Source organism: Nannobrachium achirus, assembly GCF_963921795.1.
Source record: "Nannobrachium achirus genome assembly, chromosome: 22".
NCBI lineage: Eukaryota > Metazoa > Chordata > Actinopteri > Myctophiformes > Myctophidae > Nannobrachium > Nannobrachium achirus.
The window spans coordinates 47,186,749-47,204,971 of NC_137829.1; the positions used below are offsets into that span (position 1 = coordinate 47,186,749).

The following is an 18,223-nucleotide window of genomic DNA, read 5'->3' on the forward strand; positions in this document are numbered from 1 at the left end:
TTGCATAGAACTAATGCTATAGTCTAATCAGAACACCTGTGTAAGGCTGTGTTTACCCAAGAAATGGCCGCTCTTAGAACTACATTTGGCACACCCTATAGAGCTTTTGGAACAAATAGCAGTATTATTTCTTCTCAAAATGCATTTAAAGGTAGCAGCTCTGTTCTATACTGTATGCGCAGTAGGTCTAGATGTCAAGGCAAGCCCTCAAAAAAAAAAAAAAAAAAAAAAAAAAAAAGTCTAGAACACACCACTGCATAGAGTTGCTTGTATCTCCGATTCTCCGGCAAAACCTGGCAACCCAGAAGAGGAGGAGGAGAGGGAGGAGGAGAGGGAGGGGTCTCAGGAGGAGGAGCCAGACGCAGACTCTTTACTGACACGTAACAATCAGTGCATTAAATGTAGTTAGAAAGAAAGACAGCGGCCGAAGCAAAGCATCATCACATCGCTACTTTGTATGCAGTCATTCTGAATCTTTGACTTTCACGCTCACTTCAGCAGCAGAGCCGCGGCTGTTGTTGTTGTTCTTATAGACAGACGGCTCCTTCTTCTTCTCCTCCTTCTCCTTCTCCCTTTACTTAATAGTCTTTTTTTCCCTTCTTCTTGTTGTGGCGACGCGCTGGGCTAAAAAAAATGAGGTTCTCCGTGCTGGTGTCGCTGCTGAGGCCCGTCGGCCCGGTGATTATCGGCATTTCGCTGGGCTTCACGCTCAGCCTGCTGAGCGTCAACTGGGTGGAGGAGACTGCGTGCTTCCTCGACGCCAAGTCGTCCTCCTCCTCCTCGGGCTCCGCCGACGATCATCTGACTCCTCTGTCCTCCTCCGCCGCACTGAAGGGAGCCCGGAGACCCAACTCCATAGCCTCCACGGCGGGCAGCAACAACAACAACGATGTCGTCCGTCCCGACTCCGAGGAGGAGGACTTCCAGCCCAGGATCGTCCCCTACAAGCAAGTCCAGCAAAGTCCCAAGAAACTTTTTAGGTAAGACAGACGGCAGTTGGAACAACAGCACTTTTGCCCTAATTTGTAATGTAATGTCTTGTCACGTCTGGTTTATGCTGTCACAGTAGACATTAGAGTGATTAGACAGCCTAGCCCAGTGTTTCTCAAACTTTCACATTTCAAGGTATCCCCTTAACTCTGTCAGTGTACAAATGGAACCAAATGGACCCGTTAGGGTTCATTTGGTTCCATTTGTACACTGTCAGAGTTATTGATTGATTGATTGAAGACTTTATTAGAAGTTTGCATAGGAAAAGGTACAGTTTCATGACGGTACAGTTCATTGGTACAAGGTCTACTAAAAGGAGACCATGAAAAGACTAAGCTTATTTCCACTGGAAACCATTAAAGTATCTCATATAACATTGAATGACAGACAAATAGAACACAGTACTCTATATGTAAAGAAAAAGAAAACAGTAAGTCTTTTTTACCAGTTGCGAACGGCTGCTGCCTGTAAGTGGTTTTTCAGGGCAATTTTAAAGGATGCTAGTGATGCTAGTGATCTAGTTACAAGTAGACAGTCCCAAGAAACCTTTTAGGTAAGACAGCAGTGGAACGGTTGCCATGGCATTCATTGGTCCGAAATCTCATTGTGCCTACATCCCATTATAGTCAGAATCTGGTGATGTTAACCTGGTGAAAAATACTATGCCTAAACCTAACCCTAACCTCAGTAAAACTATGCCTACCTACTAGATGTATGACATGTCTGGTTTATGCTGTCTCGGTAGACGTTAGACAGCCTAGCCCAGTGTTTCTCAAACTTTCACATTTCAAGGTCTCCCCTTAACTCTGTCAGTGTACAAATGGAACCAAATGGACCCATCAGGGTTCATTTGGTTCCATTTGTACACTGTCAGAGTTACAGACTTGTATGGGTCAATTTAGACCCCCATAAAGGAACCCACAGAGTCCCTGGAATCCACTTTGAGAACCACTGGCCGAGCTATTATGTTGTGTTATATTGGTTGCCATTTGCATTGCAAGTCAAAGTCCCCCAAAACTTTTTTCTTCTTTCGGTAAGGCAGGGGAACAACACTTTTTGATTGAATACTTTGTTTACAGTTTGCAGGGACAATGTAATTGATTGAGAATCAATCAATCAGATAAGTACTGTATAACAAGGTCTGCTTAAAAGATTTTTTTCCAAGAAAGCATAGTATGGCTTGTTTCCATTGGAGTCCTGGGTAATCAATTCATGGAAACAAACACATAATACAATGCTAAAACCTCATTATAAACATAATACATCATAAACGAGTAGAGAAGGCGGGGTAGAGAAATAAATACGTACACTTAATCACTTAGATATCATGGCATGATTTTTGCCCGACATCATGTAATATTTGGTTTATAATGTCACAATAGTAATATCTATGCCTCTTGGCCAGTTCAGACTTGTAAAAGAGACTTTTGTCTCTCAATGTGGTTTTATGCTGATAAATTAGGCCATAATAGCCCATTATCTGACAATAGCCCATAATCTAACAATAGCCCATGTAATAATAATAACAATAATAATACATCAAACGCTTTTCTAGGTAGGCCTACTCAAAGTCTGTTTACAGAACAAAATAAAAGTAAAACGTTATTAAGAAAATAATTAAAATGTTAAAAGGCTAAAAAAGGACACGGAACAAATTTAAAATAGCTGAGAGGGAGAGTAGAGTTAGGAAGGGAAAGCAAGTCTAAAGAGGTGGGTTTTGAGGGAGGCTTTGAACACAGCAACAATCTCATTCTCATCCCAAGCCACACATTTGGGCTATTATTAATAATCATTTATCTTAGTTTTGTTGTTGTTGAATATCAATCTTGTCCAAGGTTCGTGGGCTGCAATAATGTGGTTATGGCAATTTGGAAAATGACAACAAATCCCACAAAAGTAGGGTTTAACCCCAAAGGAAGGGGTTCGAAATTGACCCTTTTTTTACTTTGGACTGTCCGACTCGGCGACTCCCACGTTCCAAATGGACCCTTTGGTTCCATTTGCACTCTCCCCCACCGTTGTTGTGTTTAGGTTCGTTGGCAAACGCTTGGTTGCCTCTCTGACTTGTGTCCTTGAAATGAAAAGGTTTTTTGGAACCACTGCAGTGAGTGGTTCCCAAACCTTTTAGCTCGAGACCCAAAAAGAGAGATTGCCCGGGACCCAAACTAGTGAAAATAGCAGATCTGCAAGCTTGTAGATCGACTATTTTCACTACTCAATTTGTTTTCTTTTTTTAGTTAATGGAATTTCTGAGACGTGTTTGTTTCTAAAATGTCTTTTGAAAAATATATATTCTTCTTAATCTAGGACAAGAAAATTGGATTTTTACTTGAGTCGTGACTCGTGACCCATAAAAGCTGACCCACCATCATTACTGTCTTCTGATGATTTCTTCATCATGTGTTGCCTGGTTGAAAATAACTGGGAGGGGGAGGGGGGAGAGCGTTGGGGTTTCCATGACAACGGCCTACCAATTAGCTCGATTACTCCACATTCCTGTCTAGAACCCCCACAGGTTGTGTTTTTACCCCCTGGGGTCAAAATTCAACCTAATATTATGCACTAAACCACTGCTTCTCAGAGTTTGCAGAAACAACTCTGGGACCCCCACATTTAACCTGTATTTATTTGGCTGCAGCAGACCTCTGTGCAAGGGATGGACCCCCAGAGGAAAACATTTTTCTAAATTATTCGAATGGTTTCACATATTTCAAGATCTTTCAAAAACAACAGATCTGCAAGCTCACAAAACGTCTCATTGTGAAGTGTTATGAGCTTGTACATATTTTCTAAAACAGATTTTTCAGCATACTGTGTATAGTACTGCTTAAAGGAGTAGTTCACCCCCCCAAATGACCTTTTCTTCTATCGATTATTCACGACCATGGAGATTAAAAAGTTTGTCGCATTCCTAAGCCAATAATGTGATAATAATAGCTTTGCCCCCATTGATTGATTCCGGATGTAGACCAACATGAATTTGGATCTCCATCCGGAATCAATGGGGGCACATTTATTATAATCATATTATTGGCTTAGGAATGCAACAAAAACTAAAAAATATTATTGAATTCCGAAGTCTCCATGGGGTGAGTAATCGATAGGGTGAACTACTCCTTTACGTTTCAAGATTGTATTTGTTATGTGATCCCATCATCCCATCAAGTAAGTATACAGTGTTGGTTTTGGCTCCTTGACATCCCACCAAGTATACTGACTTGATTGGATGAAAGTCAGTATACAATACAGTACAACAGGGTTCCCCAATAGGCGGCCCGCGGGCCATTTGCGGCCCGCGCAGCAACAACACTAGTACAGTATATCGTCGTTGTCGGCTGGAAATCTCGTATCTCCAAATTTGTACGTTCTTTCGCAAATCATACAACAAAAGTAGTGAAAACAGCAGATCTACAAGCACACAACGCCTCGCACCGCGAGGCGTTGTGTGCTTGTAGATCGGATGTTTTCACTAGTTTAAATCATTTAAAAAATTATAAATTCAAAATGAACGGTTTTGGACATACAAGAATTTCTCCCGACAACGACGAAAACCGAACTGTCGCTAGAGTAGAGGGAACACCACCGTCGCCCCCTGCAATGTTGTGGCCCTCGGCTTGGTACCCTAGACATAATTCGGCCCTTGGGGAAAACAAATTGGGGAACTCTGCAGTACAACATCTGTTGCTTTTGGCTCCTTGACATTGTAGTAACCAAGACAAATTGTGATCCTCAATCTTACGTCTTTTTATGGCTTATTTCGTTTTTTTATGGCCTGGTTAATTACTGACGTTTATCGTAACAAACACCGTGATCTTATCTTGAATGGTCGTCAAATTATCATTTAGTCTTAGTCCTTTGAATAACACACCATTTAGTTTTAGTCCTATTTTAGTCATCTGACATTGTTTAGTCTTAGTCTAGTCTTTAGTCTAGACTAAATATCAAAATCTTAGTCCTTTATTCTTGTCAACTAACTTAACACTTGGTTTTAGACTTGCAGAACAGCATGGAATGCGTGCTCGCTGGTCCATGGCCAAGTATATTTTCTTTTTTGGAGAAACTGTCACCATTTTCAACAATTTATAGTGTTTTTGACTTATGTGCAAAAACCATTGACCCCTTAACCACTTGAACCTCAGCATCTGTATACTGGGGGGTAACCATTCGCCAAAATCTACAAGCTCAAAACGTGGCGCAACGCAACACGTTTTGACCTTGTAGCCTAGATCGGAAATCTTTTGCAAATGAGATTTGGTGTAGACAGCAGTCAAACTACAGTGCTGCAAACTGGTCCAGTTTACAAAGTCTAGACTAGGGTTTAAAGGAGTAGTTCACCACCAAAATGACTTTTTTTCTATTGATTACTCATGCCATGAAATATTGAGTTCCATAATATTTTTTTGTGTTTGTCACAAGACAAAAATGTTATTCCGGATGGGGACCCAAATGCATTCGGGTCCCCATCCGGAATCAATGGGGGTACATTTATTGTAATCTAATTATTGTCTTAGGAATGTGACAAATACCAAAAAATATTATACATATATGAACTCAAGACTCCATGGCTTGAGTAATCAATAGAAGAAAAGTCATTTTGGGGGTGAAATACTCCTTTAAGTGGTGAGTTGGCTCATAATTTGAGGAATTAGCCCTATATAGTCCTTATTTGGAACAGCCTCACATCAGCTAGTAGTTGATATATATATAACATAACATAATGTAATTAATTATTATAAGCTTTTAATGGCAAGTAAAACAATATTACATGAGTGATTAATCCTCTAAGGGTTTCATTAGATCGCCACCGGTATTTGCATGTTTACTTTTCCACCCCAGGGCTCACTGCTCTTCTGACACAAGATGGAGCTTTGTGCCCTTTAGTACGGCCATGCTATGGTTAGGCTTGGAGTCTGTCCAATGCAAACAGCCGACTTCCAAACATTACCCCTTTTCCCTTAACATACTTTCTATATTACTAGGCTTCAGAACAAGCCATGCCATGCATGCCACAGCGGGCAAAAAATATACTATGAGGTCTGGCCTCCACCTCCATATCTGTGATGGCAGGTATGAATCATGCAAGCCCGTTGTGTCATTTACCGGTAGTTCTTAGGCCTGTCGCAATTATTGCATACTCTCTTGTGAGCTTTGTTGGTTGTCTATTTCCGCTATTTTTAAAATGTGTTTGAAGGTATTCAATTATTGAATATGTCAGCCATTTGTTTTGTGTGGTATTCAAGTTATGTGTCATATCAGCGCTGTGGAATGTCTGTTTACAAAGCCTAAACGGCAAACAGAAATGTAATTTTTAATTGCGACCGTCAGGTCGCAGTTACTATCAAAACCGCCGCCGGCTGTCAGTCAGTCTGTCTGTCAGTCTGTCCGTCACGTCACACTTTTCCCCTACTCATATCTCTGCCACCGTTGCCCCTATCCATGCCAAACTTTGCACACACACTCCTTGGGTGCCAAACCAACCCCCTCATTCATGCCCCTCTTCTAGCGCCACCATGAGGCCGGTTCTTGCAAAACACTTTTTTGGACACTGCTCCTACAGATTTTGCCCTAAAATCACGCAAAGTGGTAAACAGTATCTCTAAAGTCATGTCATCAACATGGATCTGTCCCATTCCCCTTTTTCCCTCCTGATTGGCTACCACTGCCTTCTAAAGTTTGTGCCTGCGACCTGACGGTCGCTTATCTCCCGATTAGGGAGTCTTACTGGTCATTATGTTCCAATGTGCACTACCAAAAACACAATTCAATCGTTAATCGTGACAATTAATCTTAAAATGTCACTGCCCTGGCAATGTAACACACAAGCTGTTGCATGCCTTTTGGAAGTGTCACTTTTACCGGCAGCTGCTGACACATCAAAAACCTGTTTGGTGCTTCTTTTTTTCTCCAACAGGGCAAAGTACATCAGCACGGAGCTGGGCATCCGGGAGCGTCTCTTCGCCGGCGTCCTCACCTCCAAGGCCACCATCAACACGCTGGGCGTGGCCGTCAACCGCACCATCGGCCACCACCTGGACACCGTGGTCTTCTTCACGGGCACGCGCAGCCGCAAGGTTTGGCTCTGCTCTAGTATTATTTAAGTATTATTACTTGTGTTCTTTTTTTTTTTTTTATGTTTTTTATCCCACATTTTTTGTAACCCATTTTTCTCACCCGGTGACTACCTAACCTGTAGTCCTGGTTTCCGCTCTCCCCCTGCCGCGCCAGGGGACATTGGGGAGCACCCAGCTGGCTAGGGGGAGGTAGTATAGAAACCAGGACTACTGCATGTTTTTGTGTGAGGGCCTATGCCCAAGGAGACACGGGGAGAACATGCAAACTCACCACAGAAAGGCCCTATCGCCAACCCCACCTAGGGTGTGGGCGCTGATGACGCGGGTGGAGGAACACGCCCCCAGCGCCCACAGCTTCCCCTGGCGGGAATCGAACCCAGGACCTTCGAGCTGTGAGGCGAAGTGCTAACCACTGCGCCACCGTGCCTCTATTACTTGTGTTATGACGAGATAACGGCAAGACACTTATTATGACTGTTATGGACACTTATTTGGTTAGGGTAACTTTTTTATTCAGTACTGCTTTGATAAGTAGTACTATAAGTACTAGTAAGGCGCCTCAGGGCAACAAGAGCGCCACAGTGATGTGGACATCAGGGATCTCCATATATGGGCATAAAAGTGATTTGTTCCCCTGGCATCACAAGGCTCTCCATATCTCCATATATGGTTATAAAAGGGATTTGTTCCCCCCCTGGCGTCACAGGGATCTAACAGGGCATCATTACCGTAATTGCTGGACTGTAAGCCGCACCTGAATATAAGCCGCACCAGCTAAATTTAAAAAAGAAAACAAATCTTTACATATATAAGCCGCACCTGACTATAAGCCGCAGGGGTCCTTCTTGCTTCCTGCTAGAGCGCCCCTGGTGGCCCCTGGTGGAGCTGTATAAATCGATATATAAATCCTTGTTAAAGACCATTGTAAAACTAAGAAACTGGCCGCTAGCTGTATCGTTATATAAGACGCACCTTTGTATAAGCCGCAGGGTTCAAAACATGGGAAAAAAGCCACGGCTTATAGTCCGGCAATTACGGGTAATATTGATGACATCTGTAAAAAGTGCCCTCTCCAGACCATGAATAAGTACAGAAAATAGCCGACCACTGCTATTTTCAATATTTCCACCTAAAAGGCCCTTTTAGATATTTCAGTCCCTGCCTCTCTAACATTCTCTGCACGTACGTCCCTGTGCATCTGCCCTGACTGCTGTGCCGCCTCTGGGTGACTGATTTCTCTCTCTCTAATCCCTCCCATCTGTCCAGGTTCCCCACGGCATGTTCGTGGTGACGCACGGCGACGAGAGGCTGGTCTGGAACATGTTCCAGACGGTCAAGTACGTGCTGGAGCACTACGTGGACGAGTTCGACTGGTTCTACCTGGTCCAGGACGACACGTACACGGAGGCTGACCGCATCAAGGCCCTGGTGGGCCACCTGAGCATGGAGAAGGAGCTGTACATGGGCGTGCCCGAGGAGTTCATCGGCGGCGAGACGGAGGGACGCTACTGCCACGGGGGCTTCGGCTACCTGCTGTCGCGGGCGCTGCTGCTGCGCCTGCGGCCCTTCCTGGAGAGCTGCCGCAACGACATCCTGAGCGGCCGGCCGGACGAGTGGCTGGGCCGCTGCATCATCGACTACGCCGACACCAACTGCGTCGAGGAACACGAGGTGAGCTTTTGAAAACGGGTGGTACCAGGCCTGGAATTTTCGTCATTTTAAAGGAGTCATCCAGACCAAAACACATATAGGGTTAAATCTGTCTTTTATCATACCCCTTTATACCTGCTTTATTCAATGTTTTTCATAGCTGCCCCTGTTGCTAGATTTCGGCTGCCCCTGTTGCTAGATTTCGCAGGCCCTCTCATAACTAACAGAGTAGATAGACTTTATACTAGTGCGGTTATTTCTTCAGCTACAAAGTTAGTATTTTTTTATTGGATTGTGTTTACACAACGTCCTGAGACCAACCAAACCGCTGTTTTGACCTCACAGGCACCCTTACTTGTCAAACCGACCCCTCCCTCCCCTCCCTTTCTAGCCTCTCCTCTCCCTGCTCTGGTGCACAGCAGAAGCCGTTTGACAAAACGAATACGCGAATACGTTTTGAATGAAAATGCATTGAACTTGCATGATATCGATTTGGCTGAAGGGAGCTACCAAGTTGTTAGCGCCGTGTTCCCTACTACTGTACCTTGCATTGGATGTTTATTTTAAAGTTATCCTGTGTAAGTTGCTCACCTAGAGGTCAGTAGCTCTATAGCAAACCGCGGTCGCGTCCGCGTCTTTCGGCCGTTTTTCGCCGCGGACCACCCCCGCGTCTGCCTCCACCTCGCCGCGATCTATCTTTAGAGGGGTCCCTGATTCCTGTGCGTTCAGGCATTCCGGAGAAACGGACTCCTTCGCCGAGTAAATGCTGTTGTTATGTTGAGGCAAGCTACACGGGCGCCTACAAATATGGCCGCCGTATTGTGATAGCGACCCCACTTCAAGATGCGCTGTGATTGGCCGGCAGTGTATAACCCTCGCTGTGATTGGCCTGTATGTATGATGACGCAATTTTGCCGCGAAATTCTCCCCCCCTCACGGCTCATAGAAAACATATAAAGAGGAGGCTTCAGAAGCTGAAAATAACGGAGTGGGTGTTCTAAAACTTTAGCGATTTAACAGTTGGGACAATTTTTAAGATTTGTTTTATAAAAAAAGTTACATGGTATAACTTTAAGGCTCTGTTGTGTGCAAGCCTCGTCCGTCACATCATCCAAGTAAATCCTTCATCATCACACTGTGTTGCGTGCCAAAAGTGGCCGATCTACAAGCTCACAGCAGCTCGCAACCGCAACGCTGCAGGATGAGTGTGCAGTGAGACGGTCACAGCAGTGCTCACGTCTCGGATTCAGTCTGAAAAAATCAGCCCCATCCCAGCTCTGTGCATTGTGTGCATGGCAAGCCCGCGGGAAGTATTTACAGCAGGTTGGTCAGACGGACCCAGGCAGGATCTCCCAAGAATCACATTTCATCAGTTTAATGGGAACAGGCTAAATTCGCATTTCTGATAATTCGCTTCCTAAATTCGAATACGTTTATGGAAACATGACTCATTTCTGAGGGCACAAAGGCCAAATGCCAGGGCAGGAAGGCCATCAAATAAAACACGATTTTAGTCCATTGAAAGAATTTGTTGAATTTTAGGTTAGGGATGATAACCTGATCTGGTCAAATAGATACAGTACATATAGTCTAGTAATTCTAGGAAAAAAGTCCACTCAGGTTGGAAAAAATTGTGTTATTTAGTTTCTCAACTGATTCTGACAGGAAATTAGGTCTACTAGCCAGGATAAAAAATCTACCATAATCTGCTCACTGCAAATACCCACAGTGGCCAAATTAAGTTGGGCTCCCATCGACTTTCTATACAGGAGGAAAATACCCAGAAAAAAATCTGCTTTAAGTAGGATGTGAGGGGTCTAACTAGGGGTTTGTCATGATGCTGAATCCATTGCAAGCATTTGTTTTGCACAAAAAACATTCCTTGGGCTAAAAATGGCCCCAGAAAATGATGGTTTAGTGATGAAAAGTGATGAGTCATCACTTTCCATCAGTTTTGTGGGCGTTTTCTGGGGCCAATGAATGTTTTTTGTGCAAAACAAATGCTTGCAATGGATTCAGCATCATGACAAACCCCTAGTTAGACCCCTCACATCCTACTTAAAGCAGATTTTTTTTTCTGGGTATTTTCCTCCTGTATAGAAAGTCGATGGGAGCCCAACTTGATTTGGCCACTGTGGGTATTTGCAGTGAGCAGATTATGGTAGATTTTTTATCCTGGCTAGTAGACCTAATTTCCTGTCAGAATCAGTTGAAAAACTAAATAACACATTTTTTTCCAACCTCAGCTTTATTTTTACTGGACTAATAATGGTATTTACAATCTGATCCATGCTCAGCCCAGCACCAATCAAAGTCACTGGATTGGTTTAAAGATGGAGACTGGATGGAGTTAAGATTTCATCTACTGTCTTCATATTGACAAGAAAGAGAAAGAGGAGAAAGTGTTGCCTTTGGTTTGAGGGGCACAAGGCCAAACTGAGGGCCAACGGCAGCCATGGCCTTCAAATCATAGCCTCCATGAAATTCCTATGGCCTCCATGAAATTCCAGCCCTGGGTGGTACCCACTCAGCCGGGGGGGGGGGGGGGGGGGGGGGGGCTGAGGCTGAGTGGCTTTTTGAGCGCCACTCCGATGGCTGCTCATAGCTCCTAGTTCTTATAGGATGGGAAAATGCAGAGGACAAATTTCACCTATGTGTGTATAATCACATAGGAGATAACTGAGGCTTGAGTGGTTGGTACAGAGGTCCATAGATACTGTAGATAAATACTGTAGATCAATCTATAGTTCTCAAACATTTTCATGTCAAGGAGGACTCCCAAATTGGTTATGTATTTTGGCCGCGGACTCATGAAGGTCTGCATTTATCAATGTAATTGTAGGGACGACCGCCGTCCTCCAGCTACTGTAGATGTACGAGTTCTATTGGAAATATCAGCCTGTTCTCTCAGGCTTATGGCATATAGCAGTTGTTTTCTTTGGTTGTTTGTTGGTTGTTGGTTGGTCTTGATGTAAAGCGTCATTGGGTTCATGAAAAGCGCAATATAAATTGAATTCAAGCTATGTTATAGTTATGTACTGTAGTACAGAGGTCTTCAACAGGGGGTCCTCGGAGTTACTACAGGGGGTCCTCCAAATCTTTGAGTGATAGGAAGCTTTTTTCTTCTTTTTTATATTAACCACTTGAACATATTCTGAGTTTACTTTAGGCAAAAATAGCTGATCTAGAAGCTCGCAAGAGGACCCCCAAAATTACAGGTATTTGGCCACGGACTCTCATCTCAAAATATGTTGTTCCAGGGACCCCCCCAGAAACAAATATTTGAGTTACAAATGTTCGCTTTTAAATAGATATATTCAAAGACCTTTTCAAAAATCGTTTTCAATAGTTAAAGCATTCAATAATTCTAGGTCTAAATGGTTAATCTACTCAAGTTATGACAAAACTATGGCATCCCAGCTGTTAACACTGTAGTGACAGAGCTGAGACAGCTCTGACTTCCGTATTATAGACAGAGGTTGAAAAATTATTATTATTATTATTTTTTTGAAAAATTATTTTTGGACCCCATTAAAAACTCAGTTACTGCCAATTAAATATGCCCTCGAGTGGCATTATTGCCAGAAAATCTACATAGACTTCCATGTAATTTATAGTGCACAGATCATGCACGCCCATGCACAGATCATGCACCATGTTTGTGCAGGCTGTTCACAGCTTTCAAACAAAAAAAAAGAGATTGGAAATCCGTTCAGGCATTCTTGAGATAATAGCCATTATGTTTTACATTATGAAAGCAAAGATGGCTGCCCTGTATGAAAGATGGGGTTGTATGGGGGGTGGAACATGCATGTTTACTAGATTTAATGGGGTAAAAAAAAAATAAAAAAAAATAAAAAAAAAAAATAAAAAAAAAAAAAAATAATAATAATAAAAAAAAAAAAAAAAAAATGTTTTTTTTCTAAGTAAAAGTCGCCAAAAGTCGTCTGGCAGGGAAGTCCATAGTGAGAAAGTTGATCTGAAAGTCGTTTGGCACTGTATGAGTTAAATCTAGTAAACATGATTTCAATCGCGATTTTGCATGTTCCACCCCCATACAACCCCATCTTTCATACAGGGCAGCCATCTTTGCTTACATAACATGTAAAACATAATGGCTATTTTCTCAAGAATGCCTGAACGGATTTCCAATCTGATTTTTTTTGTTTGAAAGCTCTGAACAGCCTGCACAAACATGGTGCATGATCTGTGCATGGGCGTGCATGATCTGTGCACTATAAATTACATGGAAGTCTATGGAGACTTATGGCAGGGAGATCCCAAAGAAGGCATATTTAAATGGCAGTAAATGTGTTAAAGCCCTACCTCACACAATACTGTCGTACAAAAGTAGTGAATATAGCAGATCTACAAGCATCGAGAGGCGGTGTGAGCTTTTTGCGCAGATTGGCTATTTTCGTGTTTTTGTTTTTCTTTTGTTTTTAGTTTTTCCTAAAACTTAGGTTAAGGTTTTAGAAGCCGTGTTTTTAGAGTCTGCCTCGGGTCTGAATGGGTTTAGAAAAGACATCCGAGTAGCTATACTTCTTCCACCGGTGATTACAGAGCAGTACGTGTGTCTTGTCACGGCAGTAAAAGGCAGCTGTTATGAGTGGATAATCTGGCCCAGGTGAGTTCAGGTAGGGTCAGGGTGTGAAAATAAATCCCTTGTGGACTCAACATGCCCTACACCTCCCGTAATGACATTAGCATGTGATGAGGTCAAGAGGCTCTGAGAAAGACCATCTACTACCTACCACTACTGGCTCAGGTAAAGGCACCATCCTGTGTAGGATAAGGATGCGTTCAGTCGCTGTCGTTCTATTTATTCTCCAGTCGGGTTCTATCTATAACAGCGCTATTCAACCTGCAGCCCGCGGGCCACATGCGGCCCCTGCAGCATGGTAATGCCAATACAAATATATTATGTCTACTTTCAGTGTGGACAAATACTTTCTGATGTCATTTTTCAGTTACTCTCCGAAACTACTAGGAAACTATGTTTTGTCTTGTTTTATACAAGACTTTTTTTTTTTAAATATTTGTTCCAAAGAAGAAAAACCTTAATTTCATCATTAATCATTCCATGAAAATCTTTTCGTTCAATGAGGTTTGGCCTTATAGATGGAAATGTGTCTGTTCTCTGTGTGTTTCCTTACTTTCTAGATTAGTCATGTAACGTGTCACAAAAATCATTGTCTAAACGTCCAAAATAGGGCCGTCATTTTTAGCTTGTGGCCTTTTAATATTTTGCTGAGTGGCCCCTGAGCCATCTAATGTTAGGCCCTGATCAATATTATATGAAAGGTTCATAGTAAAGGCTCATTCCAGAGATGGTGAAGAGCATTTCACCACAGTGTAGTGTTCTAAAGTCATATACTAGGGTGAAGTGAGAGTGAACCGCTCTTCACCTTCTCTGGAGTATGAATGAGCCTTAACCCATTCAGAACGGGTACACAGTATTGTGTATTATTGTCTCCACCAGCCGAAGGCAGGGGGAGAGTATGTTTTCGCCCCTGTCCGTCCGTGCGTGCGTCCGTCCGTCCGTCCTCCGAGTTTGTTACCAGCTAATCTCCGGCGCCGTTGGCCCGGTCGCTGCCAAAATAAGCACACACACTCCCTGGATGCCAATTCAGAACCTCTGCCCCACATTTTTCAAATGGGCCTGTTATAGCGCCACCATGAGGCCGATGTTTGCAAAACACATTTCTGTACACTACTCCTACAGATTTTTTTTCCAAAAATCCAAAAAATCAGTAGACAGTATCTCTACAGTCATGTGATCGACATGGATCTATCTGATTGTCCATATTCCATCCTGATTGGCTGAGATTGGCTTTCAAAGTTTGTAAGATTGGTCCGTTTTGGACAAAATGCCTCAAATCACAAATGCAGAGTGCAATTAACATGAAATCGCGTACACACGTTCCCACTAGGCCGAGGAAGAAATGCCACTTAAATTTTTGGAATCAGCCTCATGGTGGCGCTATAACAGGCCAATTGGTGGTTTTACCTATAACTCCACCGATCAGTTTCAAACTTTGCAAGCGCACTCCCTATAGGCCAAGGAAAAATTCTTTCCTTGCATTTTTCACATCAGCCTTTTATAGCGCCACCAGGAGGCCGACATGTAAGACACATTTTTGGATATTACTCATTCAGATTTTACCCAAAATTAACACAAATCAGTACACACAGTATCTCTACAGTCATATGATCAAGACGGATCTGTCCCATATTAAATATTCCATCCTGATTGGCTAAGATTGGCCTCCAAACTTTGCAGGATTGATCCGTTTCGAACAAAATGCCTCAAATCAAACACAGCATGCAAAATTACACTACAACATGTTCAAATCAGCCTCATGGTGGCGCCATGAAAGGTCTAAGATTGGTGAAGAACACATGCCACCCTTTTTACATTGGCCTATTATAGCACCACCAGGACGCCTGGCCTGGTGGAGACCTGTGCTCGGAAGAGCACTGCTTCTAGTTATTTTATGCTTTAACTATTGAAAAATAGCAGATATACAAGCTCACAGCGCGGCACCGAGTGCCGCGATGCGAGCTTCTAGATCTGCTATTTTTGAAAAATCGTGAAAATTTGAATTTTGACCCAATTCTATAAGTGTCTTTTGAATCCTTCATGTTTCTATGTCAGCAATCTGGTTAGCCATCGTCAAAGAAAAGGTCCTTTTCACTTAACCGGAGCTCAGTTAGTCTGAACTTGGGAGACTACTATGTCAGTGGTTCTGAAACCTTTTCATGTGAAGGACCCCCAAAATGATATTTATTTGGCCACGGACTCCCATCTCAAAATATTTAGTTCCAGGGACCACCCAGAAGCAAAATTTGAGTTACGTGAGACGTTCATTTAAAAATACATATATTCAAAGATTTTCACACATTTTCACGACTTTTTCAAAAATAGCAGATCTACAAGCTCGCAGCGCGCTGTGAGCTTGTGTCTCTGCTATTTTTCACTGGTTAAAGCATTCAATAATTCTAGGCCTAAATGGGTTAAGCCTTGTGGCTCATAGGCAGGAGCCTATCTTCTGTTTTATGTAGCGTGCCGTGAGGCAGCTTGATGTACGAGTACACCCCCTGGACATGACGCTAGTACGTATGTCACTTACCCTTGATGTTGAGTGTCAAGCAGGGAGGCATCGGGTCCCATTTTTAGAGCCTTTGGTATGACCTGGGCCGGGGATCAGTCACTTTTCAATTCAATTCAAAGAATATTATTGACATGAGAAAAACACATGTAAAACGTACATTGCCAAAGCAAGTGTCAAAATATAATGAACATTAATAACTTTTTTAGCCGTAATAAATTGGGTAGCCTTCATATAGTGAGTGAAGTGGTTAATGTTTTTTTAAAAAGATGTCATTAGTGAAGTGTTTAGCTTACATGTGTGTTAGTGTAAATTACTTTGCAACGATTGATATAAGCACTGTCTGTAACTGAAGAGTATTACTTGATATTTGGGCCAATGTAAAGGTGGTCCCTGCCCTGGCTCGCGTACACACACACACACACACGCACACACACACACACACACACACACACACACACACACACACACACACACACACACACACACACGCACCATGTCTATTAGGGTGGCAGGATGGCTAAATGCAGAGGCCACTTTTTTTTCACTTATGTGCAAATATACAGTGACAAAAATACACCAGCAGAGTTGGGAGTAAATACAATATAGGATCCGCTTGACTTTAGAGCTCCCCACTCAGCACACGCACTGAAATCTAAAGAGCTTGGTAAGCTGCTCAAAAAGTCAATTTGTTATTCACACAAGTCCCCTTCAAAACGCTCAGTTCTTTTACCCATTTCTAACCGGTTACATTTGGACACCGTGGAATTAAAGCCCATGATTATACAGCACACGAGTGCCCGCAAATTACCACAACGTCTGCGCTACGGCGTGCTACGCTGCCATTTTCTCTCCTGTGGGCACCAGGCACAGCAGGAAACCATCTGTGGTGGGAGAAAATATTCTTTAAAAGCTGTACTAAGTAACTTTCCTCTTCCACTCCGGATTTGAATCCGGTTTAGTGCTGACTTCTGACATCTTTACAGTGGCGTCAGTTCATAAAAAAGCTAAGGTATGGCAACGTGACTGGTGTCTCGCGCGCTTTCAAGACACCAGTCATGTTGCCATACCTTATCAACAGGCATGATTCATTTATTTTGAGAAGTTCATTTTCTTTTTTCCCCCCGTTTCTACGGTTTCTTGGGCTGGATATGGCAGCCTGGAATGGTTGTTCAAGTGCAGCTAAACTTGGCATGTTAGTAAATGTGCCACAATTAACAATAATGCATTGTACCTGTGCAGCTGAAATGTGGAGAATATAAATATAATACCTTGTTGAAGTGACCATTTTGTAAAATTTAGATTTTGTAGTTATTTTACTGTATTTTAACAACATAATAACCAGCACAGATAGACAAAGAGACATTCATGTATTTATATTTAAAAGTAACTTTTATTTTCCCCCCTGGACCCAGGGTATGGCAGCTGCATATCCCTGCCATACCCAATTGACGCCCCTGCATCTTAACCATTGAGCTAATGCTTACTCTGGTGATGAATTGAATCTTGACCATCAGGGTCAAGTGTATACAAATGAAATTTGTATACTGTCAGAGTTAAGTGGAGACCTTGACATTTTAATGTTTGAGAACTACTGATTTAGACCAAAATGGAGGTTTAAATTGAATTCTGCAATGAATCTCTGTATTAACGATTAAACAGGATTGTTTTACAAGGCTACCTCAATTGTATCACAATATATACGATACCTCTGAAAAGGCAAATCGTGGAGACATTGTATCGTCTCAATGATACTTATCACCATATCGCCCACCCCTACTCCGAGGTGGAGTAAAGTGAAAGCGCCTCAAAATCGTAGTACAACGCTTGAGTAAATGTACGTAGTTAAGTTCTACCGCTGCAAACCATCTTGTTAAAAAGGGAGAAAAACAAAGAGGAGAGGAGAGAGTTTGACGGCCATCAGAGCCTCAGGCAACGAGGACTCCCGCAGAGAGAGACACACACACACACACACACACACACACACACACACACACACACACACACACGCGCGCGCACACACACAGAAAGAAAGTAGGGGAAAAGTCAAAAGAAAACCCTGGAAACCGTTGGCACTTCACTGTAGCGGTACTCAAGTAGTCTACTGTACTTCGAAGTGCTTTTACTTCACTTGAGTAGGCCTATGTTCATTTTTATACTGCCGCTCCAAAACATTTGACAACTTTAGTTAGTAGTTACTTTGATCATTTACATCAGCTAATTTCCCCCCATAAGAACACATTTTGAATAATTTGAGGTCATTTGTATTGTGGTATTGCTACTTTTTCTTTAAAGCAGCTAGGGATGGGACGATAAGCGATATTATCGTTTATCGTGATAAAAAACACTCACGATAATCGTATCGTGGAGATTTAATTTATCGTGATATCGTCCTCCGTC

General features: G+C 42.7%; 1 protein-coding gene across 1 annotated transcript in view; it reads left to right on the plus strand.

Annotated features, from left to right (window-relative positions):
* The first annotated feature begins 582 nt into the window (after positions 1-582).
* Positions 583-18,223, plus strand: part of LOC308307311 (chondroitin sulfate synthase 2-like) — a 29,995-nt gene continuing 12,354 nt past the window's right edge. The window contains exons 1-3 of the mRNA XM_080752502.1: positions 583-980; positions 6,902-7,061; positions 8,328-8,732. Coding sequence (XP_080608628.1) covers positions 634-980; positions 6,902-7,061; positions 8,328-8,732 — 912 coding nt within the window. The 5' untranslated portion in view covers positions 583-633. The remainder of the gene's footprint in view (positions 981-6,901; positions 7,062-8,327; positions 8,733-18,223) is intronic.